Source organism: Brachycentrus maculatus, unplaced genomic scaffold (assembly GCF_059751285.1).
Source record: "Brachycentrus maculatus isolate JH-2025_06_01 unplaced genomic scaffold, ASM5975128v1 h1tg000715l, whole genome shotgun sequence".
NCBI classification, from domain to species: Eukaryota; Metazoa; Arthropoda; class Insecta; order Trichoptera; family Brachycentridae; genus Brachycentrus; species Brachycentrus maculatus.
Genome location: NW_028281446.1, coordinates 81,190 through 106,642, shown reverse-complemented (window position 1 = coordinate 106,642; position 25,453 = coordinate 81,190). Strand labels below are relative to the sequence as shown.

Sequence of the window (25,453 nt, the reverse complement as noted above, 5' to 3'; positions counted from 1 at the left end):
AGAAAAAAACTTTCAGGTTTTACATAAAAAGATCTGTTGCACATTAAAAAGTTCGATAAGCGGCTTAATATTTATTTTTCATATATTTTATTTTATTCTTAAATTTTAAAAACGATCTCCTGAAAAGTCAAGTTTTTGATATAAGACGTTGTTGAAAGTAGTGAGCGATTTATCATAGGTGTCTCAACTTGAGATAAAACATTTTATCATAGATAAAAGAAAGAAGGAAGCTGGATATTAAAAACACTTGCGACCCACCATAGGCTGGTTTAAGTGAACACTTTATACACGTGTAACATTTACCATTCTACTCATAATGAAAACCACACTTTTCGAAATTTGGAAGTTGTATAAATGTATATCCTTCATTTACAAATTATTGTACATGCGAATTTTCGGCACCATCTATGATTAAGTTGAGTAAATTTTATTTTATTTTGTACAGATCTTTATGAATGAATATGTACATTTACCATTACACCAATTTTGGAACTCATAGATTTATATAAATATTATAAAAATATAAATTAATATTTAACGTTACATAAGTGTATAAAGTGTTTACTTAAACCAGCCAATTGATCACTTTTATTTTGAAGAGGCTTTGATTTTTTTTAAATTTACAAGTAATAATTTTCAATTTGTCCGCCTCCGTAGTGTAATGGTCAGCACGCTCAGCTACCGTTCTGGAGGTCCCGGGTTCGATTCCCAGGGGGGGTCAAATAAATATAAGTGATTTTTTCACTCTAATATTTATTTAATAATACCCTGGACTGGTATCTGAATCGGAGGGCTGATTACCTTTCCTTCATATGTAAACGATCAAGATAACACTGCGTTTATATGAAACAGTGCCCTATGCAACATTGGGGTGCAGATAAGGGTTTTTTTTATTAATTTCCAATTGGGTCAGTAATGTAAATATTTTTTTCCGTCTGCCTTTGTAGGGTAGTGACAAGTGCGTTTGGCAACAGTTGTGAACGTGCCAGGCTCAATTCCCAGGAGATCTAATATTTTACAACCTGACACAACACTGATCACTTCGACTTTGTGTAATAAACGACCAAGATAACACTGCATCGATAACTGCACCATCGCTGATTATCAAAAAGCCATTGAGTAATTCCACTATATCCAGCGGCGGATTCGCTATTCACAACGGAAGCCTATTTCTTTCATATTGGCTTTTGAAATATTTTTATATAAATCTCTTCAAAACGTGATGCAATTTTCTACCGCTAGATGGCGCTCGGATCGTATTAGCGATAGGTTAGGTTAGGTTAACCGGCAGAGACATCTGTGATCTCGAAATGAAATAAAATACGCGGGAAATGCAGTTCGCTGGTGGACGATTTTTGATTGCATTTATCTGGCATTGGTTCAAAAGCGATCGTATTCAATGAAATAATGCTTTTAAGTTGAAATTTTATGTTCAGTTGTGCTCGGGAAAATAGATTTATTTTCATCCTTCGCAGCAGCAAAAACAACCTTTTTTTAGTATTTGTAGATTAATTTTATTCGTACAAAAACTTTTTTTAATTAGCTGAGCTATGCATTGCTGTGAGCTGTGACTTAGTATGGTTACGTGGAAAAAAAAGAAACGAGTTTTTAATTTTAGGGTGAGTTTTAAATATTAAAATAAAAATCAATGAAACAACGATACAATTGAATACATTAATAATGCTAAATGACAATAACTGTCAAGAAGCACTATATCTGTCATGAGATATATTAAGTATTGCATGTATTATTTTAACGTTCAACAGACGGCGCAAACATAGCGGTCAAAAATCTATTCATAAAAAACATGTAAATTTTATTTTATAAAGATTAGTTGTACTTAATAATAAAAGAAATAATATCATTACAATGTAATCGTAAAATTTAACGTCTGTCTGAACTTATAAAATTTAAAATAAATTACATATGTTTCGAGAAATTAGTTCATTTTTTTCTTTTAATTTTTTTCAGTTTTATTTCACAAAAAAAAATAAGATTTAACTTTTTATAAACGCTCGTAACGTTTTTTTTTCCTGCACTTTACTTTGACTGACCCCTCACCTAATGGTGCATAGAGCACTGCATGACATTGAAACAATTTAAATTATATTATTTCTGTATTATTTAAATAAACATTTTGTATAATTTATTTTTGTGCACTAGTTAACATGTTTGTTTTCAGTGCTAGAGGTCCCAATTTCGATTCTCAGAGGGGTTATAAATTGTATCAATGTTTTTTTAAACCTTTATATTTATTTGATATTACTCTGGACTGGACACCGATGCGGGAGGTTTACCTTTCCTTTATTTATTTACCTATCAAGATAACACTATCTGATACTATGCAGTGCCCTATGCACCATTTATCGCGCACAACGTTGTAAAGAATATATTACATAATAAAATTTGCTTGTTTACAAAATTTATATACATACATTCTCTAATTGTGGTGAATAATGTTTAAAAAAACAGACTTATAACATTTTGATATTAAAAATTGTCACAAACACTTTTTGGATATCATATTATATATGCATTGTCGCGCTACAAGTCGCTTCTTTCACCCTCTTAGAGAATATTACCAATTTCCCTAATGGATTACAGAATGTACGTAACACCTTGTTATCTTTATATATGAAGTAAATTTGTATTTACGATACCATAGAAGTGGTAAGACCGAATTATTGCTCTCGTACATACCCCTCCTCTTACCACCCTCTCTAATACTTAACTCGGGGGGAGGAAGGCTTTGCAGGAGGTTGTATTAACATACTCAAAGCACTAGATACTCACGTTCGAGTACTCGTTTATCATCCCTTACAAAATTAAGTACACGTGAATTATCCGACTTTTAGTTATCAACTTTTCGTTCATAAGTCTTAAAGTTCACGAGTGTGTCGGAAATAATCTATTGTCAATAAGATTTTGAATATTAGATATTTATTTATTTAGAAATTTAACAGAACATTAACATAAATACGTTTACAATAATGAATAACAAATAAAACAGATAATTGTAACATTCCAACTATAAAATTTGACAAAAGTTAAATGAGTTAGAAGTAAACAGCAAGAATAAAATATAGCAACAGTTAAGAAGATTAATGAGCAGACTTAATTCAGAGTTACAGTAAAAATAATAATAAAAAAGAAGAAAAAAAACAGATAAAACAAAAAACATACGCAACAGATACGTAGCTATTCATATATTGATATAATATAATAAATAATAAAACCCTTATCCGCACCCAATGGTGCATAGGGCACTGCATCATATAAACGCAGTGTTATCTTGATCTTTTACACATGAAGGAAAGGTGATCAGCCCTCCGCTTCAGGTACCAGTCCAGGGTAATATTGAATAAATATTACTGTGAAAAAAAAATCACTTGTATTTATTTTACCCCCCTTGGGAATCGAACCCGGCACCTCCAGAACGGTAGCCGAGCGTGCTGACCATTACACTACGGAGGCGGACATACGTAGTATTAATATATTGATACATAGAATCAATACATATGGTAAATATCTCCTATTTTGATTTATAATGCTTATATTCTTTAAATCATTCACAAATCTTGATTATTATCTGTTATATAATTAAAACAACGTGTCAATTAATTTTCCACAGATTTGTGTGGTGTTATATTGTCTCTGACTACCCCTGTGGAGAAAAGGCGAGATGTTTAGTTAGAAAGGTTTTTTATCTTTAAAACTAGTGTTTATTTTTTTATTTAATTATAAATACATAAACTTTTTATAATAAAGACCAACAAACACTTTTATCAAAGAAGGCATCTTCTGAGTTGCAATTTTATTTAAATTACAAAATGTATTAAAAAAATCTTTAAACTCGCTAACCATTGCAATGCTTCTCCCCAGGGGTAGGCAGAAAAAATATAACGCCACACTACGCTCTCGTTGCGGACATTATTCGCCTCTTCCAAATTTATACATCTCCTTATACATTCCCGCAGATTATTCCGACTCCGGACCCAACCACGCCCAATTATTTTAAATATTTGATCATACCTTATTTTCCTCGGTCTTCCTTTACTCCTATTTCCAACAACTAAGTATAAATTTGTTTTACCGTTTTTTTCACACTCATTCGTTTTATCGATAAATATTATCTCAGTCTTGCACTCTTTCTATATTTCTCCATTCGAATATCTATCGCATATCTTTTTGCCACACATTCTTTTGAGAAACTCTGACTTAAGAGGCCGCGACACTAACCACGGGACAACAACCCGACACTATTTTAACTACATAATTTATATTTGAAGTACTAACTTTCTGATTTTCCATTTTATAATTAAAATGTAACTTTGTTCACTTAATCAATGGTGATTTTAAAACAAAGATACATTTTGAATACATTTAAACTATATTGTTGACGTCAAATATCAATGCAATCACTATTGTCTCGTTATACTCGTAAATATATTTTTGTTTTAAAAATCTGTAGTTCTTTTAATATTAGTTTAATTTTATAAAGTGATTTAAAAAAAGAGCTTGGTCCATATGTCTATATAGAAAATACATTCCTGTCTTTCAAAGGACCCTGGGAGATACAAAGGACTTTTAAAGTAAGAAATGCACTTTACTTCAATCTCCCCTCGGATATTAAAGTGGCTTCCTTTTTGCAATCACCCCTCAAAGCTCACGATACTTCATCCGAAAGTTTGTACTCGACGTCTAACTACCCGAGATAAGATCTTAATAATTATTTCCTTAACACCTTATGTTTTAAAATCACTTCATTAAAGGATTTCAATAATCTGCATTTAACTTTGTTGATATATTTTTTACATTGATTTGCTGATAAATGTTGTTATTTCTTACATTGACTTGCTGATTAAATGTTGTTATTTATGTTAGATTGATTCCCTGATGAATGCTGGCAAGTTCTTTACGTTGATTTGCTAGTGAATGTTGACAAGTTCTTTACATTGCTTTGCTGATAATCGTTGTTATTTTTTACATTAATTTGCTGGTAATTTTAATTATTTCTTTCTTTGATTTGCTAATAAATGTTGTTTTTTTATTTAAGATTGATTTCCTGATGAATGTTGGCATGTTCTTAACATTGATTTGCTGGTGAATGTTGACAAGTTCTTTACATTGCTTTGCTGATAATTGTGTTTTTTTTTACATTGATTTGCTGATGAATGTTGACAAGTTCTTTACATTGATTTGCTGATGAATATTGTTATTAATTTTATATTAACTGGTGACGAATGTTGACAAGTTTTTAAAATTGATTTGCAGATAATTGTTACTATTTTTTATATGGATCAGGGTTGAGAAGTTTTTTACGTTGATTTGCTATTTTTTTACTGATGAATGTTGGTATTCAGTAAAATAAATATACTCATATTTGGATTTCTTTTTAATGATGTGAATATTTCGTAAAATCCCGCTTCGCTTGCAATTTTTATCTGATGCACCGAATACGTGTAACTAACGGATACGTGTTTACTTAAGGGGCTGTCGATATTCCTTTGCGGGTTGCGGAGAAATAATGAGGTTGGGAGACGCGAGGCTGTTCAGCAGCCATCCTTCTCTCGCAGGAAGCGGATCCTTTGAGGAATCAGTCACCCTGAAAGAGGCTTTCATTCCGTCGGACACTTCTAGACATTCAATTTTCATAACCATTGTGGCCGGCCCTTTCGCAATTCCGTCACATTATTTTTGCAACTTTTTCGTTCATCCTCTGGGGCGACAAAGGAGGGGCGGGTTTTTCATCCCCTCGCCGGCCAGAACAATAAAGAGCCGCGACATTTAGAAATTAAAAACGGACAATTCACACATCATAAAAATAATAATCGGGGTGTTTCCTCGGGAGATACGCCATAAATTGTAATTCTTCCTCCTGAAAATATTATTCCACGAACCGAGGGAGAAATTGCCTCTGCTTTTGAGCATTTCTAAATACGAGTATATTTCAGAAATATCAGAATAAAGCCAATTATTTTTTGCGGTTATTCTATTGGAGATGAAATTTTGGAAATTGATTAAGTTTGTGGTAATATCTTTCAAATTTTAATTTAAGTTAAACTTGGGAAATACAAGTATTTCAAAATCTATTGTGACACGTGTTTTGATATGCGGTGTTCAATAAATGATAAGGAATCACAAATCATAATAGAATTTAAGAAATAGTGATATTTCCCAAGTAAAACTTTAATTTATAATGCAAATTATTAAAAAAATTGTTAATTCATTCAGTAGTTACCTCAATTTATATATTTAATTATTACATGGTTAAATTAATATATCCTCAAATGTATTATGACACGTGTTTTGATTCAAACCGGGTTATTTTTATTTGAAATACAGAAATGCATCGAAAAGTTATATGACATAGTAGTATTTACCTAATGAAATTTTAAATAACAATTTTAAAAGTTTTTAGATCATTTTAATTTTTTTTAATCTTTTGGTTTTATAAAAGTAAACCGTATTTCGATGATTAAAAATGGAATATGGTAAAATTGGATGCTTCGAAACAAAAAATGGATTTTGGTAAAATTTTTATTTAAATAAAATAAATAAACAAAATAAAATAAATTAATTAAATTTTTAAACAAAACAAACAAAAAAAATAAATTAATAAAATAAATAAATAAAATTAATAAATAAAATACAAGGAAATAAAAATAAACAAATTTTTAATGGATAACGGTAAAATTGAATGCTTCAAAACACGTGTCACAATATGTATCATTTACAATATGATAAAAAATATTTCAAAATTATTTAACCATAAAATGAAGTAATTTAATATTGACACATTCATAATTCTACCGAGAATTGATAGCTACACTTATCAAATTTCGGAAATTATATTTGTACTTCAATTGAAAAGATATTCCTGGAACTACTTTTTTGTCGATATCTTTGGTTGAAATTAATAATTTTTGAGTGGCGGAAACCTTGATGTGTGTCAGATTTTTCCCGAAATATAGCAACATTCTTCTTTATTATTTATATTTGAAGCACTAACTTTATGATTTTCCGTTTTATAATTAAAAAGTTACTTCCTTTTAAAATCACGCTAAATATTTTATTATAACTTAATTATAATGTCTACCGGTTTTGAAGCTAACCGCTTCTTTATCAAGACTGATTAACGCTTGATAAATTATTAATCAGTCTTGATAAAGGATAATAATAATAAGTCTTGATAAAGAAGCGGTTAGCTTCGAAACCGGTAGACATTATAATTAAGGTATAATAAAATAATTATAGTTATTTTTAAAAAAATCTTATATTTTAATTATTCTTTCTTCTTTATCCATCTAGTTATAAATAACTCCTTCGTAAAGCACAATCTAGAATTTGTGAACAAAATTTTTGACATACTCAAAATTTTATGGGTAACAATAATTAATAATTAATGTAATAAGTGCACATTTTGCTTTGCAATAAAAACATATTCTCAATATTATTCATATTTAAAGCATTTACTTTGTGGTAAGTCATTTTTAATCATTTATTAATGTTAATAATATTAGTATTTAACCACTCACCGAGATTTTTATGTCTAACGGTTTCGAAGATTCGCCAATATCCAATTCAAACCTCGCCCACTCCTTTCATCCTACGAGTATGTAATAATAATAATAAAACCCTTATCCGCATCCCAATGGTGCATAGGGCACTGCTTCATATGAACACAGTGTTATCTTGATCGTTTACACACGAAGGAAAGGTGATCAGCCCTCCGCTTCAGGTACCAGTCCAGGGTAATATTCAATAAATATTACAGTGAAAAAATCACTTTTATTTATTTGACCCCCCTAGGAATCGAACCCGGGACCTCCAGAACGGTAGCCGAGCGTGCTGACCATTACACTACAGTGGCGGACGAGTATGTAAGCTAGATAATTAATATGTTTAATCCTAGTGCAAGTTTAATCTCGGCACGTAACGCATGTTTGTGCTGAAACATTTAGTGCATGTTGGTCTTCGGGTCGACCAAAAATCGCATGTGTAAACACTTTGTGTAGTTTTAAGTGTGTAAATGGTTCTATGGTGGTGAAGGGTGGTATTGTTTGCATGCTGTGGTAGTGATTGTCCTGACGGGTACGTCTCGAAACCGGTAGACATAAAAATCTCGATAAGTGGTTATTCACCAATATTATTAACATTTTTGTAAAAAAAAATCATTATAAAAACACCTTGACAGAAGTTGCATTGAATTATATTGCTTTTCAAAAGAATAACATCGATGATTCAATATCTCACTAACCATAAAAATACCAAGCTTTTGTATGATCTTCGACCATGATAATCCTGACCATTTATCTCAGGCAGTGCTCAATACACCAAAAGGTAAAATAAAGGTAGTGGAATAAAAAAGGATTAAATTTGCGTAGTAAAATAACTCATAAAAAACGCTTAACTGTTCCATGAAAACATGTTTAATGATCCTTTATACCTTTCTAAATCCTTAAAAGAATATTAAAAATGTAACGTTATGGGCCCCAATTTACTTTTATTTAAATTTCTTACAATAACTCATCCTTTCGTATGATTATGAATAAAAATTATACCATTTAGGTTTTTGAAATAAATTATATAATATAACGATATAATATGTAACGTATCATCTTAAATTCAAAAAGTCAAAAAATATTGCGTTTTAAGTCAGTCTATTGCACAGTATGGGATTATTGGTTGGAGTGATACGAGTAATTCACATCAAACAAAACTTAACACCTCTCTTTGCCCGCCTCCGTAGTGTAATGGTCAGCACGCTCGGCTACCGTTCTGGAGGTCCCGGGTTCGATTCCCAATGGGGGTAAAATATATATAAGTGATTTTTTCACTGTCATATTTATTCAATATTACCCTGGACTGGTACCTGAAGCGGAGGGCTGATTACCTTTCCTTCATATGTAAACGATCAAGATAACACTGCGTTTATATGACGCAGTGCCCTATGCACTATTGGGGTGCGGATAAGGGTTTTATTATTATTTATTATTATGCAATAAAGTTGTGCAACCTGCTTCCATTATGCATAAAGGTAAAAACTAAACCAAGTACCTACATTAATTTTTTTACAAACAATCCTTGCCTCTTCCACATTCATACACCTCTGACATAACCCCCAATTATATTATGAATACTTGATTATACCAAATTTCCTCGGTCTTCTGCTTCTATTTCAGGCTACATTCGACTAATTACTTTGTTTTGCTATTTTTTCTTCACACATTTGATTCACATGCCCAAACCATCTCAACACACCTATCTTAATTTTATTGATTATTAAACATCCATATTGAGTTAATTTTTGAAACCTGTATATATGCAATGGTCTCGATTACCTTCCACATGCTGGTTCAATTCGATAGATTTAGAAGTATTGCTGACTGTGGCTCCAACAGTTGAAAAATTTGTAAAGTATTTCTCTCTTATGTTTTTAATATTGAAAGCAATAACTTTGTAGATCATATTGATATATTATTTTGAGAAATAAAAAAAAAGTTTTTTTCCTCAAAACAATATATTTTTCTCTTAAATTACAAGGAAACACTTCCCAAAAAACATTATTAAAATTACCAAAAAATATTATGGCATAACTTTCATCTTCAAAAATCTGCGAGAATTAAAAAATTTACATAATACCTACAAGGTAAGTACTTAAATTAAATGTTTACTTCCCGTAACATGACTGTTATCGAAAAATAAACTTTCAACAATCCTATAGAGATGTCTACCTACAGCGAATTTATATTCATATATTTTTTTATCTTCTCTTTTAAGATTGGTAGATTTCACCATGAGAGACAGGGGCGTACTCGCGATTTATTTTATATTTTTTAATATTTAAAATTAATTCTTTTAACTGTTTCAATATGTATGTAAACTTATATTACACCGTTTAAACATGAACTAATGTAATGCTTGAATTTTCTTTGAGAATTTAATAATGAACATTCCCAGATTGTATGTCTTTAGTATTTGTTTCACACACACATAAACTAAGAGCCAGTTTTAATAATATCTAAGGATCATCTTTTACTGCATCTTACTGCTAGTGTGAGAGCATTTCATACATTTAGAAAGTAAATGAAAGTTCGCCAAATTTCATTTCATTCATAAATAAACCTGTAGTGTCCTTTGCACCACAGTAGTGTTTTGCATATTTGATCACGCTTAACACAAATATTTTATTCACAACATTCGTGGTGAGTCCAAATCCTTGTTCAAAAATCTGGGTTTCTATACTAAGGAGTAATTTTTACATATTTACACTTATTTTGTACGTATTTATGTGATTTATATTGTATAAAAGAGATATCAAAGTATAAATAAATATTTTCTGGTAAACAATTAAGCGCCTCCGTAGTGTAATGGTCAGCACGCTCGGCTACCGTTCTGGAGGTCCCGGGTTCGATTCCCAGGGGGGGCGTCAAATAAATATAAGTGATTTTTTCACTGTAATATTTATTCAATATTACCCTGGACTGGTACCTGAAGCGGAGGGCTGATCACCTTTCCTTCATGTGTAAACGATCAAGATAACACTGCGTTTATATGAAGCTGTGCCCTATGCACCATTGGGGTGCGGATAAGGGTTTTATTATTATTAAACAATTAAGCAATTGCGTACTTTTTTTTCTTTTCCGTCTTATTCCTCTTTACTGAGGGTTGTGACCCTTGTGGAAGCAATGACTTTTCTCCAGGTATCCCTTGACAGCGCCACTATATAAACACAAGACTGTGTACTATATAAACAAAGTAATCAAGTGTTAATCAAAACACAGCCCTATGAATAGAAACACATTATAAGACTACTATGGATTGACATTCAAATGAGTTGATTGACATGTGAAAACATTCAAATGTCAGTCAAAAGATTTTACTTAATACTACTTTTTTTATATCTTTCAACAAAAAAATCCGATAACTGTTATGATACACCCCTGGTATTGAGTAGTACTGTATAACATTTCAGTATATTTTTCTTGAAAAGTAAACCTTCGAGAGTTCATCTCAAATTCACAATCCATCGTCGAGAAAATATTTCACTCATAAATTTGGTCTTCATACTTTTTTATTTCGGAATCAATTTTGATATTGGAAGAATTGAAAGTAAGGAGGGAAGACGACATGAGGGTCGGAACGTAAGTCTCATAAAACTTTTGGCTTCCGGGTGGATGATAAATGTGTAACGAATTAAACGTTTTTTTTTAATTAAAACTTATTGTTAGAAAGTTAATCGAGAAAAAGGGAAAATTCCCAGGTAAGTGATACGTCGGTTCATTAAACTTTTTAAATATATTTATGTATCTTTATATACATATTATATATACATATATATATATATACAATATATATATACAATATATATATATATATATATATATATATATATATATATATATATATATATATATATATATATATATATATATATATATATATATATATATATATATATAATATGTATATATATATATATATATATATATATATATATATATATATATAATAGGTAGTATAGAGTAGGATAGAGAGGTGTTAAATACATCACAACCATCCAAACATATAGCAAAAAAAATTAAATTTATTTTACAATTACTTGTTCATAAATCTGGGGTTTTCCACTTAGGAGTTATTTTATATTTTTGATACCTGAACATAGAGAAAGAATATGGAAACCTGAGTATTTACAGGGCTTTTATAGGTTGGTTATATGATAGTTTGACAAAACTTGAGTTGTGTGGTTATCAATCATGGGTAGAATGGTGAATGTTTCAAAAACTGATCATTTAACCAATGACGGGTCGTATGTCCTGTAAATACCAAGAAGACTTCTATATTTTTTTTCATCTATGTATCTTGAGACGTAAAAAAAAATTGTATTTGTTTGACTAAAATGTTAAATCTCTTAAAGAAATTAACCATTTCTTTTAAAATTTTCTCTACATCTAAATACTCGCGTATGTTTATGGTATTTTAACCCGTGTAGGGTAAAATCATGTGTCTTTCACACACCTTTTTTGACAGCTATAGTAGTGCCATCTGTTGAACTTAACAGCAACACACACAATAATAAACGTTGCTCATCGCGGACAGTATGCTCCTTGACACCTGCTATCACTCAATATTTTTATTCAGATTTCTACGTTGTTCCATGAATTTATTTTTAACATAAGCATGTGTGTTTTGCTTTTCAGGATATTTTAATTTTTCATCAAATTTATGATGCTAATGAAGTTGAAAATATCTCAAGAGTAAGTCCGAGAAAAACTTGATAAAATCCAATATTAGAAATACTTGAAAGGAGTCAGAATAATTGGCGAGCATGTATGTAGATGTTCATGAATGTGAAAGGGGCGATGGTTGATTGCAAAAACAGATTGGTATTGCGTTCTTTTCTTTCTGCCTACGAGGCATGAAACGTCGTGATTATTGGCTAGTTTTTATTTTTTTATTTCATACTGGAAAAAAATTTTAATTTTATAAATTGATGGTTGTATGTAATACATTTTGTAATACAACAAACAAAACAATCCAAAAAACAATTTGAACTAAATTCATGAACACATACTGCTAAAAAAATCATTGAAATTTGACTCAAAAGTCGACTTATGCCTTTGAAAGTTATCAATAAGTATTGTATAAACTCAAACCAATATTTAAATAACGTCAGAATTTTCCTGCCGAAAAAATGAATCTCAAAGATATACATATCCTTATCAAAAACCGAAAAAATATTCAAATAAAATTTACGAAAAAAAAACCTTTTTGCGTCGAAATTCTATTAAGGACATTCGGTACAAAGAGTACTCAGTATATCCATTACCGGCTCTTCATGAAAACGTGAACAGAATAATCCGCACTCAACATGTCCCTTCCATTCAGCAGGATACAATTCCGATGCTGATCCCGGTACGAGGAAAGAATTCCGCGATGAGGGAAGAAAGTGAATTCTTGTTTCAATTTCGCAAAGTAATATTAGATATCATAAAACGACGATGCATTTATGGGATGATTTCGGCAAGCTTCGTTTTCTTAATATTAGCTTTTTTCTGCAACGTTGCAGATAAATTCATCATTAACAAACACTTTTTTATATTTAAAATGTTTTGTATAAAATAATAAAGTTAAGTCATAAGTTGCATAAAATAATTTCAATCATGGTTTCAGGCGTTTTTCAGTACGTAAAAAGAATCCGTATTAAAAATAAAAGCATTCTTAACCCAAAACAGATGGCTGTTGTGAACTCACGTGTACTGTGTCATGAGATCAATGATACATGTAGGAGATCCAAAAAATTTAGTATAGTAGTTGTCAATCATAGGTAGAATAGTGAATGTTGAACGTGTGTAAAGTGATCACATAACCAGTCCATGGCAAATCAAAAGCCCTGTAAATACCCAGATTTCCATGTTATTCTTTATCTTTGCTGAAATGTCAAAAATGTTAAAACAACTCCTAAGTGGGGAAAACACCGATTTTTGAACCAGTATTTGGACTCACTCAAAATGTTATAAATAAAATGAAAATATTTATTTAAAAAATATATATCCTTAACTACCTTGTTTCATGGCTATTTAGGAAAACTGGTTAAGTGATCACTTAACTAACCTGTGACGGGTCATAAGCTCTGCAAATATCTAGATTTACATATTTTAAAAAAATAAAAATATTTTTTTTGTTTTAATTATTTATAAAAATACTTCAATTTCATACTTTTTCTGGGACCTCAAGCGACTCATTATAAAAAATAGGTATCAAATTATGGTTGAGTGGGTTCGAACCCAGAGACTCAAGAGTCCGGGACACTAACCACGGGACCACAACCCGACACGATATTGTTCTTAATCTATGTTGAGACGTCAAAAAATTTTTTTTTCACATTTAATTAATCGTATTTTTTCAAATTTTCCATACATCAAATCAATAAATACATAATGTAATAGTCAATGCAACATGTTTTCACTTCAACCAAGCTCTTATCGTTATATCGTTTTAAAACATTTATACTAAAACGTATTCGTTAAAAGTCCGGGAAACTTTTGACCGCCGAAATGAAGCCTTCTTTTTGCGTCCGACCACTCTACTATTAACCCTAAACTCCTAAAAAGTTTGACGTTAAGTGGTATTTGAGGGATAGGTACTACCTCAACTCTTGAACCGACGAGTCCAGAATCTTGAGACTCACCAAACGTATAACGTGAGACAGGACTTTTCGTATCTAAAGATTACCATCATTTAAACATATCGCTCACTCCTTTCAACAACGTCATATATCAAAAATCGTCAATTTTCAGTTATGCGTGTTTTCGGAATGCCCAGTAAATGTACTATATCCCAGCAAAAGCGGCATATTAACTAACTAACTCAATATTTACCCGCTACAGGGCAGAAAGTGTTGTTATTGCATTTTGAAAAAAAGGTATTATTTTTTTACTTTTTTTAAATATGCTTAATATTTTTCCAATGAAGAAAAAACCTTCAAGTTTTACATAAAAAGATCTATTGCAAAGTAAAAAGTTCAGTAAGTGGCTTACTATTTGTATTTTTTAATACATTTTATAATATTTTTAAACTTTAAAAACGTTCTCCTGAAAAATCAAGTTTTTTGATGAATGACGTTGTTGAAAGGAGAGAGCGATGTATGTTTTAAACAACATTTTGATTCAGTCCAAATACTTCAATCAATAGAATTTTCACTAGAGACATCTATTGGTGAGATGAAGAAGCTTTTTTTCTGAGCAGAAACATTATATTTGTTTTATATAAAGTCCGAATTCTAAAAACATAATAGCATACATGAGGAACGCCAGAAAATATCCTTTTCATTTAATTTTTTTAGCTTATAATTTGACCAGATAATTAAGTAAATTTGGACTGTGTCCAAACACTTTTTTATTATCTCTAATTTGGGGAGTTATTTTTTATATTATTTTTTGACATCTCAACAAAGATGAAGAAATACAGAAGGTGGGCATTTACGGGACTTAATATCATGGGCTGGTTTAAGTAATAGAAAGAAAAAGAAAGTTTCTGCTCAATTACCGTATGTATAGAAGTTCCAAGAACTTAAGTAGTGTGGTTGTCAATTATGGGTAGAATTGGTGAATGTTGCACGTGTGTAAAGCGATCACTTAAGCCAGCCTATGACAGTCGTAAGCCTCGTAAATGCCCCGACATCTACATTTTTTTTATCTATGTTGAGAAATCAAAAAATAATTCCTTTAATTGGAGATAATCCAGATTTGTGAACAAGTATTTGGGCACACTCGAAATGTTGTATTTTATAAATTTAATTACAAAATTAATATTGGATGTACCTACTTATAGTAATGACATTTTGTATGTGTGATCTCAATACACTGTGATATATTAGTAGTATTTAATATGAGATTTAACGCCAACGTCATAAGATATCATTAATCAAACGTTTTATCTTCAAACTGTTGAACGGCGAAGTTAATTAATTAACTTGTTGATATTACTGTCCAAATATAAATACTTGAGCATATTAAAGCGATGTCTTTATTTGCCAAAACTTAATTGGACTTATTTAAGTACTTAAGATATATAGGCTACTGAATCAAATGTACGAATGAATATTTATTTTTAACTTTTTAAGTGTGTCCAAATACATACTTAATAATAATAATAAAACCCTTATCCAAACTCCAATGGTGCATAGGACACTGCGTTATACAAACGCAGTGATATCTTGATCGTTTACACATGAAGGAAAGATGATCAGCCCTCCGCTTCGGGTACCAGTCCAGGGTAATATTGAATAAATATTACAGTGAAAAAATAACTTACATTTATTTTACCCCCCTTGGGAATCGAACCCGGGACCTCCAGAACGGTAGCTGAGCGTGCTGACCATTACACTACGCATATTATATTATTAAAATATTACAAAATATTATATTATTTTTTTTAATCTATGATTTTGTTTTGTGGGGACGAATTTTCCGACACTTTTTTTTAACAATACTTTTTTATTTTTTGTCAGAGTTTTGGAGTTTGAACTCTCACTACCACAATTTAATACATATTTTCAATAATGGGCTGCTGAGGTTTACAGAAATTGTATGAAATTTAAGTATTTTTGTTAATAAATAAAAAAACACTAAAATATTTATATTTCTACCAAAAAAACATTTTTATTTTTAAAGATTAAAAAACACATGAAAGTATATATCGTAGTCATACGGGGAAAGAAACCAAGTGTATTTTTTTTAACGTGATTATTGCCTATTTGATATCTTACTAGCTTAATATTGCCCTGAAAAAATCCTTAAGCGATTTTAAACTTGTAAGTATAATAAATTGACTTGTAAAAAAATACTAACTGTATTGATGTTTATTTTTTTGCCAAACAAAAGTGACTTAAATGGCCCTCATGAACATTTTACATTTTGTTAGTTGGTCACTTTCTCATGTACGACTACGATATAGGAATGTAATAACTGAATGTTTTCCGTGATGACATTTAATAAAAAAGTACAGTATGTGTCCAGTGAATTATATCCTCGGGTACATACAATATATTATGTACCACCACACGTTTTATAATATATCCTATATTATACTTGCGGTCCTGGGTGGTGCGAATAAATCGTAACAAATGGCCTTCCCTGGTAACGCTGACCGCGCTATATATGGGCCACACTGTACCTACCAGGTCTGACCAATGTGGGACTTTTTATTAATACAAATTACCCTAGCTTTTGGTACGATATGTACAACGATAAAACTCACGACTTTTGCGCACAAAAAATTTTTAATTTAAAAATTAAACACGAACGCTCTAGGAAGGACAATAAAGCAATTCAATCCGGTCGGTGGAAAAATCCAACTTTTAATACAATTTTACAATTTTTAATTTAAGTTTTACTTGGTAAATACCACTATTCTTTAAAATCAACTGTGACATGTCACTCACTCTGTTGAAACAACGTCATATATCAAAAAACTTGATTTTTCAGGAGAACGTTTTTAATGGTTAAGAATATAACAAAATGTATTAAAAATAAATATCAAGCCACTTATTGAACTATTTAGTGTGCAACAGATCTTTTTCGGTCAAACCTGAATGTTTATTCTCTATTTGAAAAATATTAGCATATATTAAAAATATAATTAAACAATACCTTTTCTTCAAAATGAAAAAACAATACTTTCTGCCCTGTAGCGGGTAAATATTAAGTTAAAAATATGCCGCTTTTCTTAGGATATGGTACATTTTCTGGGCATTCTGAAAACATGCAAATCTGAAAATTGACGATTTTTGATATATGACGTTGTTGAAATGAGTGAGCGATGTGTTTTGATGCGGAACGCGTCAAAACACGTGTCACAATGGGTTTTAGGAATTAGTGGTACTTACCAAATACATTAAATATGTTTAATATGGATAAATATGTTCAATTTATTAAATATTGATAGATATTACCACAAAGTGAACGCCGAATCAATTCTACAACTCATTAAATCATTGATGATACTTTGCTTATTTTCAGAATCAATTTCCAAGAATCTAAAAGTTAATTGATTGAATAATATAAACATCAGGTAGACGATTTTGTATATTTCAAAGTATGTTTTCTAGGGATAACGAAATTGATAAATATAAAGAAATGAGAGAAAGTGCGGTGAAATAGTTAATGGTGCACTGGAATCAGTTAAAGAAAATGAAAAAAGTTTTGGTTTCAACCCTGATGTTTGCAAGTGAAGCATGGAATAGCCAAAATAAGGATGAAGGTAGAATGAATACAGTCTAAATGCAATCTCTGAAATGAATGTGCGGCAAAACTATGGATGATAGATGTTCGAATTGCGATAAAAGGAATGAATGCAAGGCTGATATAAGCATTATGGACAAAATTAAGAAAGGTATGCTGAGATGATTTGAGCATGCGAATTGAATAAATGAAGAAATAACAGAAAAAATATGAAGCAAATGTAGATGGAAATGGAAGCAGAGGACGACCGAGAAAAACTTGACGTGATCGAGTATTTTAAATGCTTGAATGTGATCTGGTTAGAGGTCAAAATAATCGGTGGTTAGGTATGAGAAAATGCATGAATGTGGAAGAGGCCACAATTATTTTCAAATATAGTTCACTCATTCAAAATCTTAGTTCTTCTAAAGCAATTATCAGTTTGCTTTGAAATTTCGACACAGCGTTACATTCAAATAAATAAACCTATTTTTTTTTATTATTAATTATAATAAGTAAATAAAACCCGTGTCCGCACCCCAATGGTGCATAGGGCACTGTGTCATATAAACGCAGTGTTATCTTGATCGTTTACACATGAAGGAAAGGTGATCAGCCCTCCGCTTCAGGTACCAGTCCAAATATTACAGTGAAAAAATCACTTATATTTATTTTACCCCCCTTGGGAATCGAACTCGGGACCTCCAAAACGGTAGCCGAGCGTGCTGACCATTACACTACGGAGGCGGACATATAATTAATTAATGACCAAAATGTACATGTATAATGTCTTGAACCTAAATAACGCTTCCACCAATTGATTTAGCGGTCACTTTGTGGTAATATCAATTTTTCTTTTTAATTTTACTTGGTAAATATCGATTTTTCTTAAAATCTATCATAACACGTGTTTTGATGAAGTCCGCACCATTATCAAACACCGTATGTGAAGCTTAAAACTAGAAAATGATAATTAAATCTTAAAAGTTTCTCAACATCTTTCGAAATCTTGTTGTGATTGCAGCGCACTGAAAATCTCGACCCACAGTTTAATATTCCTGTCATGAACCAAGCCCTGAAGTACAAACAACCATTACAGGTTTCAAAAATCCATTTTTAGTCTATAAATCAGATGATTTCAGCGAAAGGAAAATTCATTTCCTCCCTGCGACTCAGCACTAGAAGACACACTGCACCATTTTCTACTAAAAACCTATAAAACTTATCCCAAAACTGCGTTAAGAAGTAAAAGTCCATTTTGTTCAGACTAGTTGAATGGACGTGAAAACAGGACCCTTGTTAATTTTGGTTTAACTGCAAACTTCGGTGATTCGGCAGTATTTCTAAGCTATAATCTATCGGTTATTGTTAACTGATCGCAGTTCTTAAATCTAGTTCACTTAATATCTCTTATTTGGTGCTGAGATTTAATACTAAAACATTATCACGAACCACTAGAGCGATTTTTTATTTAGTCAGAAAAAGAATATTTTTCTCTTTTAGTTATGGTCAAATTATTGGAAAAGCAGTCGATATATTACAATATAGTGGCCGAAAATGATGAAAGGTAATGTTCTTTATCAAGAACTTACAGCAGAACTTTATAAACCACTTTTTTCTCTCATTATTACTTAAAGTACTAAAGAATCAATCATTATAATTTTCTATTCATGTAATAAAATAGAAGTTTGAGCGTCTCAAGGTTTACGACCTATTCGTCTGGCTTAATTGATCACTTTATATACTAACGTTATAGTGTAACGATCACTTTTTTCCCATTATTTACCATCCATATTGCTTTTTTTTTAAAACTGATATCTTCGAAAAGGTATTTGATTATTTTCATAAGTGGATAGTAAATCAATAGATTTGCAAGTAGGGCTGATTGTGATCATCATATGACCATCGATTGAGAAATTTGTGAAGTATATAGTTTACTCCAAATGCCCTCTCCTATTTCATATATAAACGATAGATGCTTCATATTAAATTGAGACACCTGTAATATTGATATATTACCCGTATGATGAATAATCCAGAAAAGTTAATAATAATAAATGAGACATATCAGATAACTTTGTATTGATAGGTCGAAGATGAGAATTTCGTTACGTTCAAAGCGGTCGAAACTGTATTCTTTCCTTAATATTTTTTATATCAGACCGTGGCCTTAAGTGCATGTTGTTCTGCAATCTTTATAGTACATGTCGGTCCTTAGGTCGACCAAAAACGCATGTGAATAACATTTTGTGTAGTTGTAAGTGGGTGAATAGTGAAATATGGTTGTGACGTGTATTATAATTTGCATGCTGATGTAGTGCTTGTTCAGACAAAGAAACGGATGCGTACACCGGGAAACAAAAATAAGTGGTTGTAATACTATATCATTTTTGCAAAAAAAAAACCGTATTATCTTTTTGAGTTTTTTCTGAAATTTGACTTAAAGCCCAAGTATTTTTAAACACAGTTTTTATTGAAAAAAAAATAGGTTTTCTTCAAAATAAATATATGGTTATGTAAAAAAAAGTTATGGAAAGGTTGACTTCTTAGAGTTAAAAAAATATATGTAGAAATATTTTTCAATATCCATTTTATGCAACAAAAAAAAACTATTCGGGTAAACCACCCATTTATTGACACCTTGAGTTGAGTTTCCATACTTTGTTACTCAATAACACTATAAAAGTTGCTTGCTTTTAACTATGTCATTACTAAAATGAATTGCTTATATTGTTTATTTCTACAATGATGGTCTATAAGAAAAATATATCCATAAAAAAATTAACGCTAACTGACATCCGGTTCTCAGCGTTACCTGATGCCAACTGAATTATATTATAGGGGATAAGGTCTTAGTCACACGATCTGTATCAATGGTTATCATATACATACACCACCCGTCTCTTTATCCACCCCTCGTCTGATCAACTTAATTAGGATCTAACAATATCAAAGACCTACCTTTCTTCTCTCTGGTAGGATCTCCCCTGAAGATGATGCTCCTTCCTTGCTCCCTCTTCCACAGGACCGTCGGAGGAGGCGCGCCGGTGGCTTCACACCGCAGCCTGACTGCTCCTCCTTCAAGAGCCACTCCACCCCCACCACTGTCATCTTCCGAGTTGAGGATATCCGGAGGGATGACGACCTCGAGGAAACCCATCTAAATTTTTAAAAAATCATTAGCAACTTTGATGAATTCTAGACTATAGTAACATTTGTATTTTTTTTCATCTTTTAACTATATAATAATAAAAACTTGAATAATATTATGACTAGACAAAGTCGTCTTCTTTATAATTCAGCACCATCAAATAACTGTTTTAAAATTAATATAAATAATAAAAATATATAAATTAAAATTCTTTTATATATCGAAGTTGTGGGAAATTCAATGAATATTGTACCCACCTTGACATGTTTTACTCCAATCTTTCTAACTTTGAAGCAAAATTATTCGAAATTTTATAAACCTAAAAGGGTAATTCTATTCCCAGTCCTCTCCTTTTCTTCTTCTCCTATCACTGTCATCTCTTTTTCTCTTTATCCCATCCTTATCTCATATCTTGGTACTGTGTACTAAATTTTTATTTGTATTTTATCACATTCCCCCAAATTGTGGTGCCGTGTACAGACATGTATTGTATTCTTACAACACAATTTATTAATAAAGGCTTATATATTCATATATATATAGATTTTTTCTCTCTTACTTTTCCTATGCATAAATGTGAAAAACTGTAATTGGTATTCATGTTTTTTTTTATATTCTGATTTATCGTGTATTGAAACTGTTGTTTTTCCTTCTAATAAAATAAAATAAAAAAATTAATAAAATAAAATGACTTTCGTAATATAATTTTTTTATCCCATTTTATAACTGATGGAGTATTTTCATGGTTATTTCTTTTTTCACTTACGAATTACTTTTATACGAGTAAAATATGGCTTCCTGACTTCCAACAGAAACAGAAGAACAGAAAACTATATCCACATCTTCCAGATTCATTTATCACCTTATACTTTATACCATCTTCTCATTACTTACTTCGTCCTCATATCTAAACCATCCCAACACACCATTCTTAATTTAATCGATAATACTTAACTCACCTACATATTCTTTGCGTATTTTACCATCCAAACATTATCTTTTTGCCACACAGTCGTATGTAATCGCATATCAACTGTATTCAGTCTATTCTCATTGATCTGTTGTTAACTCATTAACCTTTGGGTTGGTACCAGGACTCTGTGTTTTAAAAATAATAATAAATAATAACGTACCTGGCTTCTCATAGGATCCGTGTTGATCTGACACATGTACGAACCGGAGTCATTCGCTTGGACGTTGGCTATATGAAGCTTCCAAGTGTTGTGTCCATTATAGGTCACAGAGAGACGAGGGTTAATAGCCACCATATGAGTGTGGATGGCCAAGATGGCTTTGGAGTCAGACTTTATCCAGGCAACCTGCAACAAATTCATTATATCAATTTTATTTACTTCCTGTATATATATATGTATATATATATATATATATATATATATATATATATATATATATATATATATATATATATATATATATATATATATATATATATATATATAATATATATATATATATATATATATATATATATATATATATATATATATATATATATATATATATATATATATATATATATATATATATATGTATATATATATATATATATATATATATATATATATATATATATATATATATATATATATATAAATATATGTATATATATATATATATATATATTTATACATATATATATATATATATATATATATATATATATATATATATATATATATATATATATATATATATATATATATATATATATATATATATATATATATATATATATATATATATATTTATATATATATATATATATATATATATATATATATATATATATATATATATATATATATATATATATATATATATATATATATATATATATATATATTTATAAATAATAATATATAAAGAATTTTATCAAAATAAATTAAATTAATGCCACATTTTTTTATTGATAAAATTCGTCTTTGTAAATATAAGTAAATTAGGGGTTTTTTTCTCGTGGGAAATTCTTTTCTAAAATATTTTAACATTCTAAGAAATGCCTTTTATTTTATTTTAATATAATTATTTATTCCAACATAATTTACCTTCTGCGTCTAAATATTCGTCTCAAAATGCTGGATTTTGCTGCACTTTACAAGGTATTGATTTAAAAACTACTCTTCAACAAATAAGGATCCTAACTTGGACCTTAACAGGACACTACAGACTGAAGAAACACATGACAAAAATTGAACTTCGTGACTCCCCAGTATGCAGATTTTGTATGGAGGATAACGAAACGCCAATCCACATTCTCTTAATGTGACGCACTCGCTCGCAAACGAAGTCACATCCTTAGAGGACCTCTACTGGACTCCGAGAAGGTGAAGCTCCTACCACCAAGACAGGTCGTGAGTTACATGACTCATGTAGGTCTTGGCAGTGAGCTGTAATACAGAAGGAGGTCACAATAGACCAAATATGGTCGCAGCGACATAAGGGATGCAAGATCCCTTGCCCTCAAAAAAATTTATATTTTATTATTTTAATGAATTTAAACATCAGAAGTAATACAATGAAAAAAGTCCACAGTCTTTATTTCTGGTCTGAAAATTATTTTAAACTTGCAGAACTGAATAAAATGTAAGCAAAAAGGTGAATTAAAGTGCAAAGGTATGCTCTAGAATAAGGGATGGTAATCAATTCATTTAAGGGTTCTCTCGATCACATTCTACAGTATGAACCAAATGCAATTAAACTGTTTCGACGTTTAAACTGATTTATTTAATTAAAACTCAATGCAGCGGAAAGTCTCTTCATATAACGCTTATTTTATTTCTCAGGTTCGATTGGCAAATTGATCATTAAAATAAAATATGATTTCATCATTCAACAATAATTTTTAAAAAATATGTAAAAGGATCTTTGCTTTTATGTCCACAAATGTACATATTTCTGTATTCATAATTGTATTCATATTAAATTAAAATGAGTGTGTATTATTTTATAGGGTTTCATACAATCTCTTATGATATTCCCTCGGGAGAGTGTACAGCAGTAATTCATCGTATCCACGAGTGTAGTTTACATACCTCGGGGGGCATTAGTATTAGACTCACTTTTTAAGTTATAATTTAAATATTTTTTTATTTAAAAATTTTCTTGATAATAACTTGGCAACACTAGAAAGAGAGAAATTACAATTAAAATGAATTGTAACACTCTCCTTTCAATTCATCGTTCACTTTGTGTAACAGCACTTTTAAAAAAAAACACTAATTCGTGACTATCGGTTTCAGAATAATTATTCCATCATCAGGTCAAATATAGACTCAAGTGAAATTGTTATGATTTGGCATTAATACAAAACCAAAATTTCACTTTAGTCTAAATTTGACCTGACGATGGAATAATTATTCCGAAACCGGTAGTCGCGAAGTAGTGTTTTTTAAAGTGGTGTTACACAAAATGAACAGTTAATGATAAGGAGAGTGTTAAATGGTGTATACAAACAAGAAAAAATCCCTTTCATTTTTATTATTTTGGCTTTTTAATTTGACCAGATAATTTATTAACAACCTTTTGATTGATAATAATAATCCAGATTTGTGAACAAGTATTTGGACGCACTCAAAACGTTGTTAAGTGTTTGAAGCATGAGAGGCGCATGTTTATCAATTGTTTGTGTCAACTTGTACTTTTAGTCTAATTTTGGTACCAACATATTGGACGGGTACTGTAGAAATAATATAAACGTAACACCGTGGAAACGGAGTCTCGTATACGAGTCTTAGAATGTGGGGAGCCGGAAGGAGGTATTACGAGATATCGAGTCGGAAAAGTAAACTTCCCTTTCGAAAACCCATTTTTCATCGTTGCATCGCGTTCTCTCAGATTTATTTCAAATAGCTCTGTTCAGAAAGACCTCGGTGACTAAGCACTTGAATCGATTATATTATACAATATATGGGAACAAATATCGTATTGTTTTAATATTAATTGTAGTTTGAGCTCATGGATTGCTTGTTTCTAGGTACATTAAATTTTATACATTAAAAATCACCATTAAGCATTTGAAACGATTATAAAGTATGGTATTTTTTAAAGATAAATTATATAATGATCTTGTCGCTAATGGGGTTTGAATAAATTGTCATTTATTCAAACCCTTATGCGCACCCGATAGCGCACATTGTCCCTGCTTCGATTCCCCCCTGGGAATCGAAGCAGGGACCTCCGGGTTCGATTCTCCTGATCATGCTATATATAATATTTGAATCCTCCTTAAAGTCAGCAGGCTCAGCTACCGTACTGGAGGTCCCGGGTTCGATTCCCAGGGAGAAGTCAAATATATTTATTTAATTACCCTAGACTGGTACCTGAAACGGAGGGCTGATCACCTTTCCTTCGTGCCTTAACGGTCAAGAAAAAGGTTTGAAAAATAACATAAAACATTATTTTTTGACATCTTATCAAAGATGAGGAAGAATATGGAAGTCTGGGCGTTTACGGGGCTGACGACCGTTAAAGGCTGGTTAAAGTGATCACTTTACACACGTGTAACATTTACCAATTTTATCCATTATTGACAACCACACTACTCAAATTATTGGAA

The 25,453-nt window shown here is 30.7% G+C and overlaps 1 protein-coding gene across 1 annotated transcript in view; it reads right to left on the bottom strand.

Annotated features, from left to right (window-relative positions):
* Window positions 1–5,481: 5,481 nt before the first annotated feature.
* LOC148300442 (lachesin-like) overlaps window positions 5,482–25,453 on the bottom strand; it is a 54,295-nt gene continuing 34,323 nt past the window's right edge. Inside the window, exons 4-6 of the mRNA XM_088274803.1 lie at window positions 22,011–22,196; window positions 20,688–20,886; window positions 5,482–5,636 (exon numbers count right to left, since the gene is read on the bottom strand). Of these exons, the coding sequence (XP_088130929.1) occupies window positions 5,482–5,636; window positions 20,688–20,886; window positions 22,011–22,196 (540 nt within the window). The remainder of the gene's footprint in view (window positions 5,637–20,687; window positions 20,887–22,010; window positions 22,197–25,453) is intronic.